This window comes from Clarias gariepinus, chromosome 5 (genome assembly GCF_024256425.1).
Source record: "Clarias gariepinus isolate MV-2021 ecotype Netherlands chromosome 5, CGAR_prim_01v2, whole genome shotgun sequence".
Taxonomy (NCBI): Eukaryota; Metazoa; Chordata; class Actinopteri; order Siluriformes; family Clariidae; genus Clarias; species Clarias gariepinus.
Window position 1 is genome coordinate 21325900 of NC_071104.1, and position 22451 is coordinate 21348350.

Here is a 22451-nt window from a genome sequence, read left to right on the forward strand (position 1 = left end):
TGCATCCAGTTTTATTTTTATTTAGTTTTTTTTTTATGAACTTCATTCTTTGCAGAAAGGTTACTACAACACAGTCCAGGTGATGGCTGACCAACAAGCCAGATTTCAGTCTGTGTCCTAATTGCAGACCTGGCAGCATAATCTTCTGACATTTTATTCACTGGTTCATCGACTTGACAAATGACAAAGCAGAAAGAATTTACTGGCAAGTAGCAAATAGCCATGCAGGTTTTTATTACCTGGTAACATAAATGTAAATCGTGGTTTAATAACTAAGTATGTTACGGTAGCATCCTTTAAATATTTTGCAACTATTCTAAAATTATACTGATTTTTTTCTTCATGTAAAGAAACAACTTAAGCAGGTGCCCCCACTAACATGTAAACCCCCTATTTTTCTGACTTACCCTACGGTTTTTGTCTCCCCCTAGTGGTGGATCACCGCGTTAGCGTTATCCTGCTAATGCGCATGCCCAGTCACGCTCCACCCTCGTCGTTCCGGTTGAACTTGGTGGTTGACGTGAAAACGTATAGAGCTGAACTGTTGCAGGTAAATACCGAAAACACAAAAGACTGTTTCTTGCTTTCGATACTGTGTAAAAGAGTAACGCGAGCGGTTACCCACTTGTATCTATTTGTAAGTTAAATAGATCCATTAGGTATTAGACTGCGCGTGGTAAAGCACGCAAGTAGTCAGTAACGTGGGGAAAACTAGATGTAACGCTGATATTAAATGAGATGTTTTATATTTGTTTGCATCAGCATAGATTACCTCAGTTAGCACTACGATCTTCTCTCAGATTATAGCCTTGGTGAGTAAGGGACATGAACCTGCTCACCTGGACATCGATCGCAAATGCTTGCATGTAAAAGAGTGAACTGTGGACTTAAACAGCAGTTTTAATCCCTAATAATTTCATCTGTTACTTTTTTATGACAGACTACTAATAGCAAATACTGCCTTTATTCCACCTGATTTTTCAAACTTGATGAATTTAGATCTCTTTGAATTTAGATATAACAAATGATATGAGAACAGAGTTGTAGATCTAGTATTGTGGTGTTTTCTTTATTCAGGATGACGGAAACTGTATGAATATAAAATGCTTTATCTCTCAATGATGGATTCTCATCTTAGACATCTTAAGACAAAATGGTGTTGAGACCAGTCATATCCAAGCTGCACGGCAAACTAGTTGTTCTGGCCAGTGGATCTCCAAGGCGACAAGAGATTTTGACCAACATAGTAAGTTTAAAATGGTTTCATGTTAAAAAAACAAAAACATAATAATCATCATGAACTAGTGTTCATTCTAATTGTATGCAGGGTTTACAGTTTGAAGTGGTGCCCTCTTGGTTTAAAGAGACTTTGGACAAGGCCTTGTTTAAAATGCCCCATGAATACGCAGTGGAGACGGCAAAGCAAAAGGCCATGGAAGTAGCTCGGAGAATGCCACATGTGAGTCTGTTGTTTTCTGTTTCTTAAATTAACACCCCAATTATTGTGTATCAGTTTAGAGTTGTCAGTTGTTTAGCTGTTTATATTTGTGTCTACCCTTACATGTCCTGGGCATAGAAACACCTGAAAAAACCAGATGTAGTAATTGGGGCAGACACTGTTGTGGTAAGAGTGCTGTCTGTTAAATGAAATTGTATTAATGACTGTATAAACATCCTAGTAATTGTCTTTGTTCTTGTTTCCAGACAGTGGATGGTTTAATTCTGGAAAAGCCTATGGATAAGCAAGATGCCTACTGCATGCTGTCTAGGTGCTTTTTTCAACCTAGATATCTAAATGTATTTTACCATTGTATTACGTGCTCTATAGAATAAATGCCTGTACTTTATATTCCACATATGCATTGCAGATTGAGTGGAAAAGAGCACAGTGTATTTACAGGAGTGGTCATAGTCCTCTGTCATGAAAGAGAGGGTAAGTTACCTGAAATTTAAATGTTTACCTGCATGGTATTTGACAAGGTTTCAGCTTGTAGATTGTTTGTGTATCAGGAGGGGACATAGAACACAAAGTGGTGGACTTTTATGAGGAGACGAAGGTGAAGTTTGCAGAGCTGTCTGAGGAAATGCTTTGGGAATACATCAACAGTGGAGAGCCCATGTGAGTTACACTTTCAGCTGCTGTACTTGCTATTAATCAGTACAGTGTACAACACTTAAGTTTCACTCTATGTCCTTTAGTACATTTCAATACTTACGTTTGCTTTAACTTCTTAAATAGTAGAAAAATGTGCAATATTTTTTTAAATAATTTGGTTACAGGATTTTGTACTGTAGGTAAGTGTTTTAATGGGTGTGGATGTCATGTAATTACCTAATTTACTGGATCAGATTTAATCTTTACCTGCTAATGGTATAATGTTTAAATACAATCATATGAATAGTAAAGAATGTGTTTTCTGTCCAAAACCTTTTTTTAGGTGTTAAAAAAACTGTTCTGCATTCCTGTCCTTTGTCTTTTATAGGGACAAGGCAGGCGGTTATGGGATACAGGCATTGGGTGGCATGCTAGTGGAATATGTGCAAGGAGATTTTCTTAATGTGGTGGGCTTCCCAGTAAATCACTTCTGCAAACAGCTGGGAAAGATTTACAACAGTTCACCTGAGAGCCCTGCTCGTAAGATACTGCACAGTAAGAATGTAGCGTGTGCTGACCCGGGCACCGCTCCCAACTTTGGCAACTTTAACTCAGTGGGACATGAGTGTACCAAGAGCAACACTGAGGGCTTCCCCCACAGCATAGTAGAACTACTTGATGGATTTAAAGCTTCAAAGGTGCAGTGTAATGATTGTTTATTATTAATCGTGTAGCCCAAAGGTGTAAATGAAATGTATTTGATGTTGATGTTTCAAATGTGATATAATGTTTCTGTAGTGACTAATTGCGCTGTATATATATATATATTTCTTTAATCCATATCTATTTTTAAATGAGAAACTGCATAAGAAAAAACAGCTAGTTTCTAGTTTATCGGACAACACTATCCAAAATGTTTTAAAACATTGCACTATAGACAGATTTAGGGGTGGAATTTAATCTGAAAAAAGGACTTGTCTATAAATCTGTTGAGCTCACAATATTGTTTTCTTTCATAAGAGTAAAAATGTTTAAATATATTAAATAAAATTATATTTTGAATTTAGCAAGTCTACCTTATATATTGACCTGGACATTTTAGCAGGTTGCCATCCACCTTTCCATTCTTTCTCAAGTTGGGTCTTGGCAAAACCTAGCAGTGTTCCTCCATTATCAAGCATTTGATCTATGACATTTATATTCTTCTCTGAAGATGCTGCCCTTCTAATGTCTTTTAGCTGTTTTTCCACATCTTCTTTTTGCAGATACTCATATATAACCATGCTGATGACTTTTGAGTGTCTAGATGAAGTGAATGTTTTTTTTTTGTTTTTTTTTGGTCTCAAAATGGTTATGGTTTTGCAGACAATAACTGGATTCAAATTTCTCATTTTATTTCTGTCAGACTTTGTTTACAGCAACAAAACTGGGTGTGTTTGATGTTCTGAAAGACTCTGGTCTTACAGTGGATGAAATAGCTAATCGAATCCATGCCTCGTTGCTTGGCACTGAAAGGTTACTGGATGCTGCTGTATCTCTAGGGCTACTACATAAGCTCAAATGTGAAGAGAAGTGTGGTGAGTTTTTTTTTTCTGGCATATGCATAAGCTTGCAGCTAGTCATTATAAATTAATCACATGCAAAGCCAAGTAAAGGTGCTGTAATTTTTGTCTTGAGCTGAATATATTCTGTACATTGTCTTTCACAGTTTATAGGAACACAGAGCAGGCCAGGCAGTTCCTGGTATCAGACAGCCCCCTGTCTCTTCATGCTTACATCCTGCACTACAATGATGTGATCTGGCCGCAATTCACACAACTAGAGAGTGCTGTTAGAGAAGGCACAACTCAGCATGAGAGGGCTCCCGGGAAGAATTCTGAAAATTTTCAAGTAAATTATGCTATTGATTGTTAATAATTTATTATTATAAAACAGTAAAGATTTCAGAACAAAGCAAAAAAAGCAAACAAAATATAATTTTTTTTGTTGTTGCTGTTGTTAAAGGGTGTCTATTCAAAAAAAGGTGAACTGATGATGCACTTTATGAATGCCATGCATAGCATTGCTAATGTGACGGGAAGAGATGTGGCCACAGCATTCAATCTGTCTCACTTCAGAACAGCCTGCGATGTTGGAGGTAGATGTGTTGCATATTTATTTTATTTACTTTTGGAATATAAAGATTTTTAAAAATGTGCAGGACATTCTTGCTGTTAAAATGTTAAAGTTGCTATAAGGATGTGGTTCAGGTTGTCATTGTATTGCTGGTATTTTTTTTTTACAGGCTGTACTGGTGCCATGGCATACGAGTTCACCAAAGCTCATCCTGAACTGTCTGTAATTGTTTTTGACTTGCCAGCAGTTATTGAAATGAGAAGTCATTTCCAATCAAAAGAAAAGGATAGCAGAGTGTCTTTTGTTGCGGGTCAGTACTAATGTTTGCATTCTTCCAAGTATGTTACTTCAATAAGATTTAGTGTGTAATTTTTTTTTTATAAAACATTGAGTAGGCCTATATTAAGATAAATATTAAAAATAGTAATGCAGCTTACTTTTTTTGTCGGAATAGGCGATTTTCTTAAAGATGACCTACCTAAAGCAGACCTCTATATCCTTGCACGAATTCTCCATGATTTGTCTGATGAGAAATTACATAAGCTGTTGAATAAATTGGGCAAAACATGCATGCCAGGTAAGAACATTCTGTCTGCACACCTGACCATTATTATCCACTTATGTAAAATTAGCATTAATTCACATTCATTGCACCAAGTATTAACATATAGTTGGTTTAGTAGGTGAATTAACTTTTTTGGCATCAATCTACACACAATAACCTTTATAAACAAAGCAAAAATGTGGGATGAGGGTCGAATGATTCATAGATCACTGCGCGACATTTCTCTAACACTGGTCAGGTACTGAACTAAAATTGAGATCCAAAACTTGGATCTTGGAACGTTGGCCAAAAAAAAGTCCCCTAGGAAGCCTGGAGAACTATTTCTCAAACAATACAAGACATTTTGTCACTAGGGATGCTCAAGTCTTTTGCACAGTACTGTATATGAGCAAGTAAAAAACCACATTTTTGAAGCTTTAAATGTTTCCAGAAACATGGATCAGTTCATCTATCCATCAAGGATCTTTGTTAGCGTGATATCATAGAGTGATTAAATGATAGTAGTATCTATTTGGAACTATTAGTAATTTGATCCAAACAGGGACAAGGTCTTTTAAGGTCAGATGTTTTAAAAAAAGATCTTCAGCTTTAAGTCTATTTAAATGATATTCTTAAAAATTAGATTAGATTTGCTTACAACATTGAAACAGGGTTCCATTTTCTGTAGAATTATGGCAGTATGAAGGAGTATGGAACCATCAGTACTTTTCTTAAAGCTAGCTGTCTGGACAAACTCATTAACCAAGCTAGAAGGGTGGTGGTGAGTAAGGTGACCAAGAACCCAAAGACCACTCTATTAGACCTTCAGAACTCCACCACAAATAAAGGACTTTAAAGATAAATAAATTAAACTCATTGGGTTGAACTTAGTTACAACCAAAGTTACGTGCATGATTATATACTGAAGCATACAGCCAAGATAAAGAAGGCGTGGTGTTGGCACAAGTCTTTGAATGTTGCCCAGCCAATGGCGCAGGTTTTGCCCTCATAGAACTTCTGTGGAGATACCTTGAGATGGCAGTTCTCAGACACTGCCCAGTTGCTACAGAAGGTGCTTTATAAAAGGAACTAGATCCTGAGTAAGGGATAGATTTTTTTCATTTTTAATATATTTGCAATAATTTCTAAAAACTCGTTTTTCACTTTGTCATTTGGATTATTGTGTGTAGATTGACAGCAACAAAGTAAATTTAATTAATTAAAATCCTAAATACTTTCAGAAACATTTTTATATGCAACAGGTGCCATTCAAAGTAGGCAATCGATTAGGTTTTTTTTCTGACTGCCCTTAAATCAACATTTGAAATCCTTCACACTCAGATCATTGGTTCCAACTGTGTGAGATTTATTTACATCAGCTGATAACCCCTTAGGAAAGGTTTGCAGCATTCCAAAGTTACAGTAGTACTGGTCATTCATTAAAGAGAAGGTACCGTTTGTGTGTTACTGTGGTGCAGGCTGTGGGTTGCTGCTCTCTGAGATTCTACTGGATGAGGAGAGGACCAGGCCTAGTCGGGCACTGCTGCAGGCACTCAGCATGACTGAAGGCAGGCAGAGGAGTGCCATCGAGTACTGTAACCTAATGAAGAAGCATGGCTTCAGTCTCCTACATACCCGATACACAGACAACCTACTGGACGTCATGCTTTTTGTAAAAGATGGTCAAACTTAGCTAGTTTGCTCCTCTGGGTTGCTTGAGAAGCTTAAAATGTAAAAAAAAAAAAAAAAAAAATTATTCTATATAGTGACATTTAACTGTCTAGCAATTGTATTAATTGTTAGTGAAATGTTTCAAATCTGTTTTATGTACATCTGTAAATAATTATTAGTCATTTCTAAAAGATATAAGATGTATTTCATCACAATCAATAATTTAATAAAAATGGCTTGTTCAAAAGTGTCTTTTCAGTCTAGAATTTACAGTCTGACCATCCTTTAAGACCTGACCATAACAGTCCATCCTGAATGAAGCAGTGTGCTGGCATGGCTACAGTCAGGTTCTCAACATGCTCAATCATCTGTGTAACCTACTGAAAATCCAGCTTAGTCTGACAGGCTACCAGAGCACAGGTTAAAACTGTCAAGCTGGGGGAAGGGGAGAATCTAAACTTAAATTCTGAATTACCACTAATAATGCAAAGACAAACAGATCTCACATATACCTGGTTAAATTCAGTTAATAATAATAAAGATGGAAAGTTAGTTTGTTTGACCATCACAGCCTGTGTTTTGGCAGTTGGAAGCTGGTCAGTTTCGAGTGGATGTTACAGAAAGAAAAATGAATTATCTTTTAGTTAGCAAATGGGGTGAAGTGGCATATTTGTAGTTTTTACAGGGTTGGGGTCATATTTATTTATCTTGACTATCAAACGAAAGAATGTAAATGCAAGCACAGCTGCCAATGTGGATTCCAAGTCTCGGCCTTCGTCCGCCAAGTTCTCGCGATAAGTGATGCTGCACCTGCGCGGACGGACCGAGTCTGCGCACAACGACCTCTGCAGCTGAGCAGCTCATCACCTTTCGCTGGCTTGTCAAAGCGTGCGTCTTAACTGATTTTAATAGAAGGCGCCATGGCTGACGCAGCTATATCATTTGCAAAAGATTTTCTAGCCGGCGGGGTTGCGGCTGCCATTTCTAAAACAGCCGTCGCGCCAATTGAGAGAGTGAAACTGCTTCTGCAGGTGAGAAGAACATTTTGTTCCCACATCTTATGGACAGAGCACTTTATAGGGTCTCGTTAGAGCTGTGGATATTCAAGAAATAACAGTTATTTAGTAATGCATGTTGATTGCAGCTTTAAACAGCTGCAGTAGTACATGAATTGGACTTGAGTAGTCCCTGCATCCCGGAGTTACTTTATCCTTGGGAGGCCATGTTGGAGTCCTCTGCACCGCGGTGAAGTTGGTTTGGAGGCGACGTTGGATATTCGAACTCCTACCTCCAGATACCAATTTGTAGCGGAGATTCGCTAACAAAGTCCGGCGAAAGCACCTCGTCTACTGCGCGAGTCAGGGACTGTCTGCAGATCACTGTCCGACTGAAATATAGATAATATTATAAACGTTCATATTAAAAAAATAAAATTAATGTTGTTCATTGTGATTTATAATGCCTTTGCATATCACTTTGCATATTTATTAATCTTTTTTTATTAGAAAATCCTATGATTTTATTTCAATAACTTCCAGGTCATGTTTCCTATTGGCTCAAAATCTGTTCTAAAATGTGTAGTCACCTGTCCTGCAGAGGGCACAATCTTTTTTATTAAATATTATCACTTTGCATATTTATTAATAATTAATACAGTGGAACCTTGGATTTTGAGTATAATTCGTTCCGGAAGTGGGCTCGTATTCCAAAAACACTCGTAAACCAAATTGAATTTTCCCATAAGAAATAATGGAAACTCATATTATTCATTCCACAGCCCAAAAAATTAATACATTAAAATAATTAACACAAACATTAAGTAAAAATTGAACAAATTAACCTGCACTTTACCTTTAAAAAAAGTTTAAATAAATCCTGACAGGTTTTTGTGTATGTTGTGTTTGAATCTAAAGTAAGCTCCCCTCTCCCCCTTCTTGTCTTACAGTTACCCTTCCTCCACTCTACACACAAGTGCGCACACAATGATGAGTGACACACTAACTGAATCACTGCTGTAAAGTAAAAATAAAACATTAACTTGCACTTTACCTTTGAAAAGAATCATGACAAAACAGTGTTTCTGTGTAGAGCAGAGAGAAAGAGTGTGTGTGTGTCTGTGAAGGCAAAAGTAGAAGCGGTCTGTGTGTGTGTTTGTGTGTGTGGGTGGGACAATGTCCAATGATGCGCGCACACAAAAAAAGCAGGCTGAGCCTTGAGCAGAGAGAGAAAATGGATCTTTAACCTCTAATGAGACTTGCTTTTCCTTTAGACGCGTGCTGTACACACACGCATACAGACACAAAATAAAATGTTTTATATTCACACGTGGTCACAGTGTTATCGTAAACAGTACAAGCATGCACGGCTGTTTATTATACAAATAGGAGACACGCACTAAGACCCAGCAAGGGGAGAGGATTACCCACAATTCCTGGAGCACAAGAGAGAGAAAAAACGTTGACTCAGTTGTGATCACGTGATGCTCGGCATTAAAACAAGAAGCGCATGCATGATACATGATACTTGGTACTCGTAAACCAAGACGTGCTCGTTTTCCAAGTCAAAATTAATTAAAAATCTTTGCTCGTCTTGCAGGACGCTCGCAAACCATGTTACTCACAATCCGAGGTTTCGGATTTAAGGTTATTCTATCAATAAATATTGAAATATGTTAATAAACAAAAGTAGGAATACGTTTAGCAATTTTTCAGGGTATATTATATTTATGTATTTATTTATATATTTACTTATTTATTCATACATTAATTTAATTATTTATTTATTATTATGTCATGTTTAGTCCTCCATACAGTAGTAGGTAACTGTCTTAATTTTTAATAGTGTTACAATTTCTATCATCATCATGCATTGGCACACGTTACATTCCTGCTTCCTCCCTTTTCATCTTTGAAGCTACAAAATATGGATAATTTCATCAGAAGTCCTCCTGCTCCTACTCACTCTGTTCATTCTAAGCGTCCCTGTAACACACCTGCTCTTTTTGCTCTTCCGCTTTCTGGCATTGGCTAAGGTTAGCCATCTCTTCTCCTCCAGGTTTTATCTGTTGCTGCATGGTGTTGGGTACTGTCAATATTAAAGCTACTGTAGCCCCTGCAGCAAATGTATGGTATTTTAGCACATTTGGTAGCATTAACCTTTAGATTTTATGCCTCTCTGCAGTGACTTGTGCTTAGATGCGCTCATCCATCAGGCCTAAAATAAATTATGACAACTCCAAGGTATGTTTACTGCGTGTTAGCCTACTAGGAAAATGTCCGTTATGCCGGATTACGAGTCCAACTTTGGTTGGGAACAGCAGTGATCCGTCATTGGTCTTAAGGAACATTGATCATAGATTGGTTGGTGGGAACAACAGTGATCGATGACTGGTCATTGTTTCACACATGTGCAACCAAATCAGGCATCACACACATGTTATGTTGACTAAAACTACTCTCTTAACTTGCATAAACATCAGTTTTAATTTGAGCTGGAGAATTATATTAAGAATTGTTTTTCAATAAAATGTCCCCGGATCTAGCTCAATAAGTTTTGACACAAAATAACGAAATAAATAGTTAATAAATGATACGTGGACAGTCAAAAATTGACTGTTTGAATAATAAATGAAACTACATAAGTTCACTTTGCATTATTGTGAAGTTGACTGTTTCGCATATCATCAGGAATCAATAAACAAATTGTGGCCCTTTGGTTCAAAAACCGTGCACAATCTCTCTCTCTTTCTCTCTCTCTCTGTAAACTGGTACTGTCAGATTAATATTGCTTTTTAGAACTGAATAGAAAAAAAATACTTTTTTATATTTCTACAATTGTCTATCATCACTACTTGAAGCCATACATTTATGAGCTAAACATATACAAGTATGTAAGTATGTATGTGGGCTTGTGCTGTGTAATTTAATAATAAACTGCAAAATGGTTGGCAAAATTCTTCAGATTGTCAACTTAATTGTTTCACCATGCAGGTGCAACATGCCAGCAAACAAATCAGTGCTGACAAACAGTACAAAGGGATTATCGACTGTGTTGTGAGGATTCCCAAAGAGCAAGGCTTTGCCTCCTTCTGGCGTGGTAATTTAGCCAATGTCATCCGATACTTCCCCACTCAAGCCCTCAACTTTGCCTTTAAGGACAAATATAAGCAGATCTTCTTGGGTGGTGTTGACAAGCACACTCAATTCTGGCGCTATTTTGCTGGAAACCTGGCATCTGGTGGTGCAGCAGGAGCCACATCCCTTTGTTTCGTCTATCCCCTTGACTTCGCCCGTACCCGTTTGGCAGCTGATGTGGGAAAAGCCTCCTCCTCTAGAGAATTCAATGGCCTAGGTGATTGCCTAACCAAGATCTTCAAGTCTGATGGATTGCGAGGCCTGTATCAGGGCTTTAATGTGTCTGTGCAGGGCATCATCATCTACAGGGCAGCTTACTTTGGGATCTATGACACAGCTAAAGGTAAAGTGTCCCCACTGTTAGCATGATGGAAGTAATGTAACTTTGAATGCATGCTTACATACTCATTCACATGTTTGTTCTTGTGTGTGCCCGTCGACAGGCATGCTTCCTGATCCCAAGAACACCCACATTGTGGTTAGCTGGATGATTGCACAGAGTGTCACAGCAGTGGCTGGTGTGATTTCTTACCCGTTTGACACTGTGAGGCGTCGCATGATGATGCAATCTGGACGCAAAGGAGGTACAACTCTCAAACAAAACTTTTTACACACACATGCAGTAAAAAAAAATTAAGAACAACAGTCTATAACACTGTAACTTGAGTAAGATCTTTTCACTGCTTCCCAGAATGAGAGCGTTTATATGAGTAAGCCTTTGTGTTTTGTTCTGACAGCTGACATTATGTACACCGGGACACTTGACTGCTGGAGGAAGATCGCACGCGACGAAGGCTCTAATGCATTCTATAAAGGAGCTTGGTCTAATGTTCTCCGAGGCATGGGAGGTGCTTTTGTGCTTGTGCTATATGATGAATTTAAAAAATTTGTTTGATCATATCAGGCAAGTAGTAAGAATACAAAAATCTATCATATAACCGATCTAATTGCTAAAGCTATTCATGCTTTCCTCAAACATTGTTCTCTCTGCAGCGTGTAGCTAGGTATCTATGTAAAAGGCCAGGATATATCCTTTATATAATTTTATCTGTGTAGCATTTATTTAAACACTATGCAAAATAGTGTCTATAAACATCTAAAACAGTCGAGAATTGTTTTCTTGTGTATGAACACTTGTCACATAGTGTGCAGCAACGATTTATCTTCATTAGATTAAATAATGAGATAGCAACGTACTACTTAAAGTCTCTAATAACAAGAACAGAAAGACTGATAACGGATCAACCACAGCAAGTTAAAATTTTAGCCGTGAAAATTCTATTCTTCTCCCCCCAAAGTTGAATAAGCATGGACTTGGCTGATTCAGAGATGTATTCAAAATGATGTTTAAACATTCCTCCTTGTGAACTGGGGAATATTCATCGCAGTGAAAGGCTCCAACAGTGTTACCACACAGCCAGAGGAATGGTCTTCGCCCGGGCGATATGACAAAGTTTTTTCGTGGAACACCGCTTAAAGTATTTTCCTTCTGAAGCAATGAGGAAGGTTGTATTTTCATGGTAATTTTCTTGTCAGTGTGTCAAGTTATGTAAGTCTTATTTCGATTAATTAGACCCCATTATCAGAATGTGAACAATAAGGTGAAAAGGACAGTTTGTGTTTCCATGGAACAATGAAATGAGACATCGCTGAGACATTTCCAGAGAATTTATTCTTGACCAGACAGCAGGAATGCTTGTAAACACAATAAAAGTGAATACCTCAGATGCTTTGATGTGTTTTTTTTTTTTACTATTATTCCAAAGTGTCCTTTTTACTTTAGTACAAATATTTAGTAATATATATATATATATATATATATATATATATATATATATATATATATATATATATATATAATGTTACTTTTTAAACAAGAATTTGTATTTTCTATTTTCTAATCACATACTTGCATTCTGGTGATATCATTATGTGAACACCGTACACTGTGAAATTGATGACATTGCATTTTTTTCTAAAAAATAACATTGTGATTTATATCATACTGTCAATTGATCCCCTATTCTCAGCATTATAAATTAATTTAAATAAGAACCTTTGGCTAATAAATAAAACAGAACCATAATGGTCCCCTTGAACCAAAGCTTTTCAAAGGGTCTGTAATCAGACTGGTCAGAAATCACAGCTGGCCACACTCAGTCTGTAATGTTTCCCAATTGTTTATCAACAGAGATTTTGCAAGTCTATGTAATGAAAACCACACTAGTCATGCAACGTATGTAGAGATCAAAGGCCAAGGTCAATTACTGAAATGACTGCAAAACTGAGCAATCTTCTGTAACACGAGCTGCCTTGTCTGACTCCCATCATACTGTACATGTCAGATAAATATTAAGTCATTTTCTTCCAGCGCGGGTCTAACAATGACTTGGGATTGCCAAGCTGCAAGTAATTATAGTACTAGTGTTAAGAGCTTTGATATTAAAATGACTGGTTTAAAACCATTAACTGTTCTCAGATAGCAGCAAATTTTAGAACTGCTTCCATATGTTGCTGGTATGGAAAACTCTGCATGTCATGTGTCATAACCCTATCTGCCTTTACTACTTCAGTCAGCATTTTTTGCATCAGCAACTTGTGAAAACAGATTGCTTCAGCATTATATCTCATAGTTATTATCCACCACTATATATAAATCTAGATTTGCTTAAGATTTTTTTGTCCATTTGTTTACATTTATGCTAGACCCGTAGCAAATAAAAAAAGGATACAGGGGACGGTCTTGCAGTAACACATAATTTCCGCATGATGGCACTGTTGAAAAGGAAATGAACACATCAACGCACCATATTATAGAAACGTAGCCTACTGATAAACATCATAAAAGTTCACAAGCAAGTACAGTATTCAGACCTAAACATTTATAAAGCCGTAAATTCACAATGAGCCTTTCTGGTTTGCATTTGAGTGAAGTGTCCCCATCAATTTCTTAGACACAAGTGTCTCAAACATTAACAGCAGCAACTTATTGATAAATTAACCTTTAGTACCTTTAGTGCTACAAAGGTAGCCATAAACACATGCGCACCTGTGGCGGTGATGGACAAAAAAAAAAAAAAAAAAAACATAGTCGCTGGATTAAATGGATCATTCAAACAAATCCCAGATTAAAACCTGGTCAACATAAATTTATAAAATTTACATAAAATATCATTTCAAATTGTGACAAAATAATAATAAAAAAAAACACACTTTGGCCAAGAATAAGAATTCAAATCTATCATGGATACACACTAGACAGTTGAACACTAAAAAAAGACCAGTTAATTTTTTTCTAATTTTCAACTGTCCAGTTTGGGCGAGTCTGTTCCAATGATAGCCTCAGATGCTTGCTCTTTGCTGACAGGAGTGGAACCCAATGTGCTCTTCTGCCATTGTAGCCTCTCCACCTTAAGGTTTGATGCACGCTGAGATGCTTTTTTTCTCACCATCTTTGTGAAGAGTTTTTTTTTAGTTACTGTAGACTTCCTGGCAGCTTCCTGGCAACTTCCTGGCAATGGAAACCGGCATTTTCACCCACAGAACAGTCTTACATTTAAATCTATATTATTATTTTGTGTAAATTCCAAATAATATTTTGTAAAAATATTATCATCAGTTTCTGAAATGTTTAGGCCAGCTTATCTGGCACCAACAACCATTTCATGGTCAAAGTTACATAAATCCATTTTTTTCTGCATTCTGATGTTTGATATAAAGATTATCCAAGCTCTTAATCTGTATTTGCATGAATTTTTTTTTTGCATTGCTATGCAATGCACTGCCATGAGATTGGCTGATTAGGTAACTATGCATGTACAAGTGTAAATATGTTTTTAATAAAGTGGATAATGAGTTTATTTTTATTAAATGATTATTTTGATATATATATATATATATATATATATATATATATATATATATATATTTTTTTTTTTTCCCCTTTTTTTAAACAGTACGACAGTACAGTAATCTGGAAACATCTTGACAGTTGCTGAATTGCTTCTCTGTAAGCAGGCCTACTTGGAAGTGAATTTCTTATCAACTAACTATCAGTCACTCCTCAACAGACAAGTAAAAAAAAGTTGCATACCCCTTAAGTGTCAGTTCCGCTATTCTTTTCGTTCCTCTCTTTACCTCACTGGTCAGTTAAAAGCCTAGTGAAGAATTTTATGTGCAATCTACCCCAAAGAAACAAAACCAGGCCACATGCTTTTTATCACAACAGAACCAGCTAGACCTGCATGATGTACCTAAGTGATCAAAATCTTTGATAAAGATGGCCTCAAAAATTCCATGTGAGTGAGAGGAAATAGTGGCTGGTGTGGTTTTGTTTGACAAACATGTTTTTGTTAAATAAAAAAATATATATACAATCTTCACACACATGCAAACTTTATACAGATTGTAGCGATTACCTCAATGAGCAATTAGTCAACTGTGAACTGGTCAAAAATCAGTTTGTGTCACTCTCATCATAATACAATACTACAAATTGTAAATGTAAAAAATTTTAAATTCTAACCAACTATTAGTTTACGCTTCATGACATAAAGTAATTTTAATCTTTGATAACGTGTGTTGATCTTTTAACAAGGTCCCATTTTATAAGAGATTTGAAGCTCCGTAACAGTACATAACATAACAGAAATTTAAATTACATTACTCTGTTAAGCTTGACTTCGGAGTAAATGTAAAATTACAAATTTTACTTATTTTTTATAAATAATCAATAATCATTCATTGTCTGCTTGTTTGAGGTTTATGACTTTATTAAACTATTTGTTTAACTCTTTCAGTGATGGCTGGTACAATTGAGCTAGCAGGACTAAGCCCTCCCTGTTGTTCAAAGATAAAAGAATATCTAATACAAGTTTATAACATTTAATATAAATTAATATAATTATTTATTGTATTGGCTACCATATCAGCCTGCTTGCTGTTACAAATGCACAGTGATATGAAAGTGATAGGCATCACGATAAAGCAGTTTTGCTTCAAATTATTCTTATTACACCATTGATCAGACTTTGTATTACAATGCATTGCTCATCCTTAATAATGTTATTGTTAAGCAATTAATAAATATTAAATTTAAGCCCTAATCTAACAACCTACCATCACAGCAAGTTCATTTCAAATTCAGTGCATGGCAAATGTCACAGAACTCCTCACATCAAATGCAATGCACTGACCATCTCCTCCTGATGGTAGACTTTACCTTCTTCTTCATGCCAATTTTCACTCCTCTCTCTGTCTCTCTTTGCCAAATATATCAATAAATTGCCCAACATCAGAAGGCACTGAAGAGCAACTAAAAAATTATATGCATCTCCTGCTGCTCCCATGGCAGCCATGTTGACTTTTCTGCAGAATTTCTTTGATCCTGCGATGCTTTGATTCACTTTTCACTCGCCCTTTTAGCTAAACATATCATTGGAATTTTACTCTTTGTCCTGACAGGCCTTGTCTTTCACCGACACAAACACCCCTTCCCAGAGGAGGATCGTATAGCATAGCTGGGTTGGAATTGAGCATTTCTTTAAGGGTTCTCCTGGTTCTTTGAGCTTGCCTTTCTTTATCACTTTCTCTCTTCCCCTTTTTCGGAGTGGACAAGGTATTTCAGCTATAAAAAAATAACTGCATTTTAAGGTTATAACATGTTGATTGGACAAAATGAAAGCCAAATTTTTGCACACTATTTGAAAATAGCTCTAGGATAAATGTTTATGATGGTAGTAATTCTTATTGTATTATTATTTTATAATGCCTGTAAAGTCATTGATTATCTGTAATTGGTATGTTAGGGAACTATTCATTGTTTATTTTAAGACTTAAGACACAAACCTGTTCATTAAGCTTTAGTTACTTTTAAGTTATAGATTTAGGATTTCACAATCAGTCATTCAGTACACTGTAAACGAATTTAGTTTACGCATAGTTATAGATCAGTCGCTTAATTAGCAAATGATTAGGTTGAAAAATGCTGTGGCTTAGGAACTTAGACTGTGGGCTATTGATTGGAAGGGTAAATTCTGAATCTCAGCACCACCAACCTTCTACTATAGGGCTCTTGAGCCTCTTCCTCGTCAACCACTCTATATTAATCACACAGAATAAAAACATCTATCAAGTGAATAAATAAATCTTCAAAAATGAACATAAAAGTAAATTTTATGAGAACACCTACTTATTGGCTTGTGATTAATGTTAATGATGAGCAGTTAGAAAAGTAGTAATGAGAATAAACTAACCTACAACACTTAACAATGACTCTGTTAAATAAGACTGTTTCAATGAAATTTAAGCTGAGTTATATACATTTTGGAATGTAAAAAAGAATGCGTTACATATGATTGACATCGCACAGTATTAGACCAATTTTAACTATTTCAGTGTCCACTGACTGATAGTGACTGATCGGTAAAATATTTGCCCTGGATGGTTCAAAAACATAATTAAGTTTCTATGGATCTTCAAACAGTGGGGAACTTAACACTTTTTAGCAGTAAATTTGTTTACAAAAGCTTGTGTACACGATTGTCATTTCTTTGTGAACACGGTTTTATTTCCCACTAATTATGATCTCTTGTTAACACATTTGGTGTAATGCATGTTATTACATTTTTTTGAGTATAACTATAAATTAGTTGTACAATAGTAAATGAATAGTAGCATTCAGTGAATTTATTTAGCATTGACTTAATTTAAATAAAATTTTATATTGCCATCTTTTGATTTTTTTTTGGACAATTTTCATAGGCTGACACATTTCATAACCCGTCTTCCTACTAACCACACAGTTAATGACTGGTTTTGGTGAATGACATCGTGATCTAGTGTCATAGCCAATTAATTCCATGTATTGTAATGACTCACACGGCCACAAAACACCCCAGCTATATTTCTCAGTATTATATACAGAAAAAAATCACTAAAGTAACTTTTATGTGTGAAGCCATGTAACCACACAACACAGGAAACACATTTAACAATGTAGCAGTTAACTGAACCTTTCTACTTCTTAAACCCATGTGCTAGTTTGCAATATCAGTGATCAGCAAAAATGTTAATGAAAGTTTCAGAAATTGAAAACCTCAGACCTTGCAGTAGAACATGGAGAGAGGTGCACAATAATGGCTTCCAGCTCTAGATCTGGAACTGCTTAGTTGTAGTTGACGAGCCTCGATTAACAGGATGTACCATCGCACAGACATGCTACACCACTAAAGAAAAATCAGCCTTTCTATTTTTAGGGGAGAGGAGAATGTTTCCAATGTTCTTAGTAACTTTCTTCTAGTGAATCAAAAAACCACAGAGACAGGATTCTTTCTCTTTTTTCCCCTATTACCATTTTAGATGCTAAAACTGATAAGGAGTTTTGTAACTTTTATACTCTGAGTTTCTGATATTAGCACTTTCAGAATTAACACTCATAACAGAAATAATAATAAAAAACATTACTCATTCTCAGTGTCTGTATCTCTGCTGATGATCTCACTTCTCAGATGTGAATTTCTGTGTAACATTTTTCCAGTATTCATATGTGAAACCTGGATGGTTTTCCTTGGATGTCCACATCACCCTCTTGTGGTGAACAGCTACTATATTTTACCCTAATATCCTGAAAACACAAATAAAACCGACAGCAGATTGTGGTGTAAAAAAGCAAATAAAACACTAATTATTGTTCTTGGAAATTAAGACTGAAGCAATCAAGATGAGCAATCAGAGATACAGTGTAGGCAAAGGTCAACTTAATACATTAGTGCGAGGGTAATTCCCCATATAATCAATGTAGCAACTACAAATAACCATTTTATTTTAGCAGTTATTTATGTGTGATGTACCTACCTACCTGTCTACCTTCCTAACTAACTAACTAACTAACTAACAAATTTTATATATATATATATATATATATATATATATATATATATATATTTTTTTTTTTTTATTCATATATGTCAATGAACAAAAAATCAACCAAAAATGTACAGTATACACACTTCAGGAAAAGAAAAACTTGATGTATATGTGATATTATTATTAATATAATATAATATAATATAATATAATATAATATAATATAATATAATATAATATAATATAATATAATATAATATAATACACACACACACACATCAATCAACTATAACATGACAGGATCATGGCCACCCAAGGCTCACCCATGCTAGTGGGGAACAAAGACCAGAAAGGCACCAGCATATCCAGTGAGCCTCACAGACTGCCGCGGCACTGGGTCCAACAGAAGAAGAGCGCAAGACTGCCAAACTTGCCTCCAAACTAGACCTCACTATGATCGAGCACCCTGGGTCCCGCCATGGAATACCATCCTGAGGTGTGCCAGACACAACCGCACATCCCAGAGGCTCTGCCGATTTACGAATACTGGCGCACCAGTAAAACCCAAAACATAGGTGGTCTAAATATTAATGGTTTTAATGTGATGGCGGTATTGTAGCCAAAGGTACTTGTTATTGTCCTATCTTATTAGTATGCATGAGATTCATAACCTTGAGAAGTACAGTACAAACATTTACAATCATTCTACATTTTACACTGTTTATTAATTGGTCAGTAGCAGTAGGAAATTTTTATTATCTTGTTGGCATTGGAAATACTGCTATAAATGACTGTACAGTATATTTGGATCACTAGCATGTAATCTTTAAGTAGGTAGATATAAGTATGCACTTTTTTCATTTTTTATGAATTTACTATGAATCTCTTACCTATACAGCAATATTTTTATTTTTATATTTTATATTTTATTTATAGATATTTTATTTTTCAAAGATACCCCCATTCATGTTATGCAAATGTGTTCTAAAATGGACAGAATGACTGTTAATTTTCTAAGAATGTAAATTCCACATTTTAAGGAAATCCCCCCCATCTAAACCTCAAGTGTCTGTGATGACCACAGTTCTGCAGAACATGATTCTTTTTCTTGGGATTGTTGCTTTTTGTTACCTTTCTTACATTGTGGCAGTTTTAAACATTACATTTTTATGTTTTTTATATAAATATTTCTTTTTTAAAGTCAGACCGATTTCAAAATTGATTTGATGTTACATGAATCCCTGACATTGACTACAGAAAAAAAAAAATTAAAAATTAGAATTCCATCCCTTCATAGAGGATATAAGGAGACTTAAATAAGGGATTTACTGTCAAAACTATCATGGAAATGCATAGACTGCTTTTTTTCGCTGACAGATCTTCTGTTGCTGTGTACTATGAATCAGTAAAAACCTTATAGCACATTGTGTGAAAAAGGAAGTGAGCGTGATTACGTGGTAAAAGACTACATATTCTCAGTGCGCTTCTTACTTCATGACAGAGTGAGCAAACCCATTGATGAGGACCAGTGATGAAGTGCTGCATTTGCTGTGTACTGTTAATCTTGTCTGTTGTACTCTGTGCCCGATCCATGATCAAATGTTCTTCTGTGGGTAAGTGGCTTTAGTGTTTTTTATGATTATAATTTTTACCAATAAGAAAAGAGTAAGATATGTGGCCACTATAATAAGGAATGTAAAGTGAAAATGGTTACTATTGGTGTAAATTAATTTATTCTTCTTTTGCTTCTTCTACTTATTATTATTATGATTATTATTATAAGTATCCATGATGATATCAATAGTGCTATTCTAATAAACAACAACCATAATAAAAATAAGAATAAAGTTGATGTAATAATATTAATAATAATAATAATACAATCAAAATACTTCCTTTTTTCTAATATTTCACTCAGTATGAATAAACTCTTTTTTTCAAACAAACTAATTACTGTTTTTCTACCCAAAGCAATACATTCTCATTGGCATTTTTACAATAGCATAATCTCAGATTTACATGGGGTTTGGATAGGGCATACCCACATAGAAAGGCGCACATTACCACAGGGGCATGATTCTAGATGAGAGCCTCATAAAGGTAAGTGCGTCATGGCACGTATGCTGAAACTTACTGAGGAGCCACATCAAAGTCACTGCAATTTTAGGTGACACCCACGGTAGCTTGTAAATCCTGTGCAGGAAAAAAAACTCACTACAATATGATGGAATATGATAAATCGTAAAATGTATTTTTTTTACTTTTTCAATCTATTTAGACATTTTTAATATGAAGGTTAATCATACACCACATAGAATACGGTTGTCCTGGGAGCGGCCAGATGAGCAAAAAAGCAAGCTGTGTTACAAAACCCATGTGCAGTACCGGAGCGACTGTGAAACTTCCTGGAAGGTATTTACACATCTGAGCACGTTGGAAAAAAATCCCACAATTTAAATAACTAAGAATTTGAGTCTAGTTGATTTAATTTTTATTCAGTCTGAACATACCTTCTTGGTCTGTGTTTATTCATATTCTTTACAGAATTATACTGACATTTCAGGGTTCTCCTTTGAGCTGCCTGCTCCTGATATGAAAAAGAATTATGCTTTCCGACTAAGGGTGAAGCTAGAATGTACCAAAAATACCTGGGGAGAATGGAGTCCGATAAAATACTGGAAGAATGATACAGGTAAACATGTCTCTGTATTTTGGCAGCTTGGCCTTCTGGTTCTGTGTTCACTTATGGTTCAGGAGAAGCAAATTGCTGTTATACAGATTATATTATATGCTATATTCTTATCTGATATATATGTTTTGGACACCCCCACATTTTTTTTTTTTTTTTAAATAGAAGCACCTTGCATAACAAAGACTTCATCACTTACTGTAAAGGATTATCTGTTGATAACGATACTGCCACTGGCGGGTTTCATGCTTGTCTATGCACTAACACATGATCGGTAAGTCTCACTGACTTTTTCAAAATAGTTTTGTAGAACTTCGTAGAGTAGCTCAAAAGAACAAGGCTATTTCTTAATCTCTCTCCATAAAGGGTAAGAAGACTTGTCCTTCCTATTATTCCAGATCCAAAGCATACCCAAGAGAGAATTTTAAACATTGAACAGATTCAGGTAAGGTTAAGCATTGTTAGCTGGGCTTAACAATATAACATACCATGAAATAATTGTTTAAATTGCGTTTCTCTTTATCTTGAAAGTGGTGGAGCAACTTTGCACAAACATGTGAAGATTGCATGATATCAGAAATAAAGATCTTTGACAGGGAGGAGGAGAAGCTTGAAATCACCCTCTTCAAGAGTGACTCTGATGAACAACCCCCTCACACTCATCCTACTCACACAGTTCCTGGAAAGCATGATTTTGACCTTGCCACAAATAATCATATGTATTGCCTTCACTCTTTTAATACATCTGAGGACCAAATTATATCACACTGTTCAGCTACCAAACAAGGCTACATCACTCTTTAAACACTGACTTTGCTTAATTAAGCATGGATTAGAAAAAAAAGAACATGAAGAAAAAAAGAACGAGTGTTCTACCCCATGCTACGGTGTGACTGTTTTAAATTTTTCTACCTATTAAATACTTTATATATTTTGTCCAAATACTTTCATTCTTTACCATTGCATGTACAGAAAGCTCAAGCAGTTCTTGTGCACCCGTGTGCAACATTACTGCTGGACAAAAGAGGGCACTCTTACTTTTCTGTCGAGGTTTGAGACGGTAGAGGTGTATCAAAGGCAGTGAGGAACACACTCCTCATCACCACAGCTCACCCTAAAAGGAGGATATAGGTTAATTTGAACGCTGATTTAAAAGATTAATGTAGCTGCCTGCATAATAGATGTGTACTTTTAGTGTGATGGCATCAAAAAGCCAGGGCAGGAAGGATCTGCTTCTGCAGTGTGCTTCTTACTGCCATGATTGATGAGGAAGGAGAACAGGAAAATAAACACAAGCAAGACAGGATATTCAAACACTCATTAAGAGACACATATAAC

At 35.8% G+C, this 22451-nt stretch overlaps 3 protein-coding genes across 4 annotated transcripts; all 3 read left to right on the plus strand.

Moving 5' to 3' along the window:
• Window positions 1–482: 482 nt before the first annotated feature.
• Window positions 483–6602, plus strand: asmtl (acetylserotonin O-methyltransferase-like). Of its 2 annotated transcripts, none has more exons than XM_053496763.1 (14): window positions 483–550; window positions 1139–1246; window positions 1328–1459; window positions 1577–1624; window positions 1705–1769; window positions 1869–1933; window positions 2011–2119; window positions 2484–2793; window positions 3501–3672; window positions 3804–3985; window positions 4100–4232; window positions 4380–4520; window positions 4665–4787; window positions 6233–6602. In XM_053496763.1, the coding sequence occupies exons 2-14, from the start codon at window positions 1154–1156 to the stop codon at window positions 6445–6447; spliced, it is 1788 nt and encodes a 595-aa protein (XP_053352738.1). In that variant the 5' UTR covers window positions 483–550; window positions 1139–1153; the 3' UTR covers window positions 6448–6602. The 2 variants fall into 2 exon arrangements, with proteins under 2 accessions (XP_053352738.1, XP_053352739.1); XM_053496764.1 differs by lacking the exon at window positions 483–550 and adding an exon at window positions 564–637.
• Window positions 6603–7216: 614 nt separating this feature from the next.
• slc25a6 (solute carrier family 25 member 6) lies at window positions 7217–12283 on the plus strand. The gene is made up of 4 exons (XM_053496765.1): window positions 7217–7456; window positions 10415–10901; window positions 11002–11142; window positions 11296–12283. Exons 1-4 carry the CDS (start codon window positions 7346–7348, stop codon window positions 11451–11453), a joined length of 897 nt encoding a protein of 298 aa, XP_053352740.1. The 5' UTR covers window positions 7217–7345; the 3' UTR covers window positions 11454–12283.
• A 7642-nt stretch (window positions 12284–19925) lies between these two features.
• crlf2 (cytokine receptor like factor 2) lies at window positions 19926–22045 on the plus strand. Its single transcript, XM_053497292.1, has 6 exons — window positions 19926–20037; window positions 20703–20836; window positions 20969–21116; window positions 21279–21387; window positions 21480–21558; window positions 21645–22045. Exons 1-6 carry the CDS (start codon window positions 19956–19958, stop codon window positions 21915–21917), a joined length of 825 nt encoding a protein of 274 aa, XP_053353267.1. The 5' UTR covers window positions 19926–19955; the 3' UTR covers window positions 21918–22045.
• The last annotated feature ends 406 nt before the right edge of the window (window positions 22046–22451 follow it).

Excerpts from the sequence above, each read along its gene's own strand:
- asmtl (XM_053496763.1), top strand. The coding sequence starts at position 1,154 with ATGGTGTTGAGACCAGTCATATCCAAGCTGCACGGCAAACTAGTTGTT. Across the intron at positions 2,120-2,483 it reads ATCAACAGTGGAGAGCCCAT|GGACAAGGCAGGCGGTTATG; the intron begins GTGAGTTACACT and ends TGTCTTTTATAG. Across the intron at positions 4,521-4,664 it reads CAGAGTGTCTTTTGTTGCGG|GCGATTTTCTTAAAGATGAC; the intron begins GTCAGTACTAAT and ends TTGTCGGAATAG.
- slc25a6 (XM_053496765.1), top strand. The coding sequence starts at position 7,346 with ATGGCTGACGCAGCTATATCATTTGCAAAAGATTTTCTAGCCGGCGGG. Across the intron at positions 7,457-10,414 it reads GAGTGAAACTGCTTCTGCAG|GTGCAACATGCCAGCAAACA; the intron begins GTGAGAAGAACA and ends TTCACCATGCAG. Across the intron at positions 10,902-11,001 it reads GATCTATGACACAGCTAAAG|GCATGCTTCCTGATCCCAAG; the intron begins GTAAAGTGTCCC and ends GCCCGTCGACAG.
- crlf2 (XM_053497292.1), top strand. The coding sequence starts at position 19,956 with ATGAAGTGCTGCATTTGCTGTGTACTGTTAATCTTGTCTGTTGTACTC. Across the intron at positions 20,837-20,968 it reads ACTGTGAAACTTCCTGGAAG|AATTATACTGACATTTCAGG; the intron begins GTATTTACACAT and ends TATTCTTTACAG. Across the intron at positions 21,559-21,644 it reads TAAACATTGAACAGATTCAG|TGGTGGAGCAACTTTGCACA; the intron begins GTAAGGTTAAGC and ends TTATCTTGAAAG.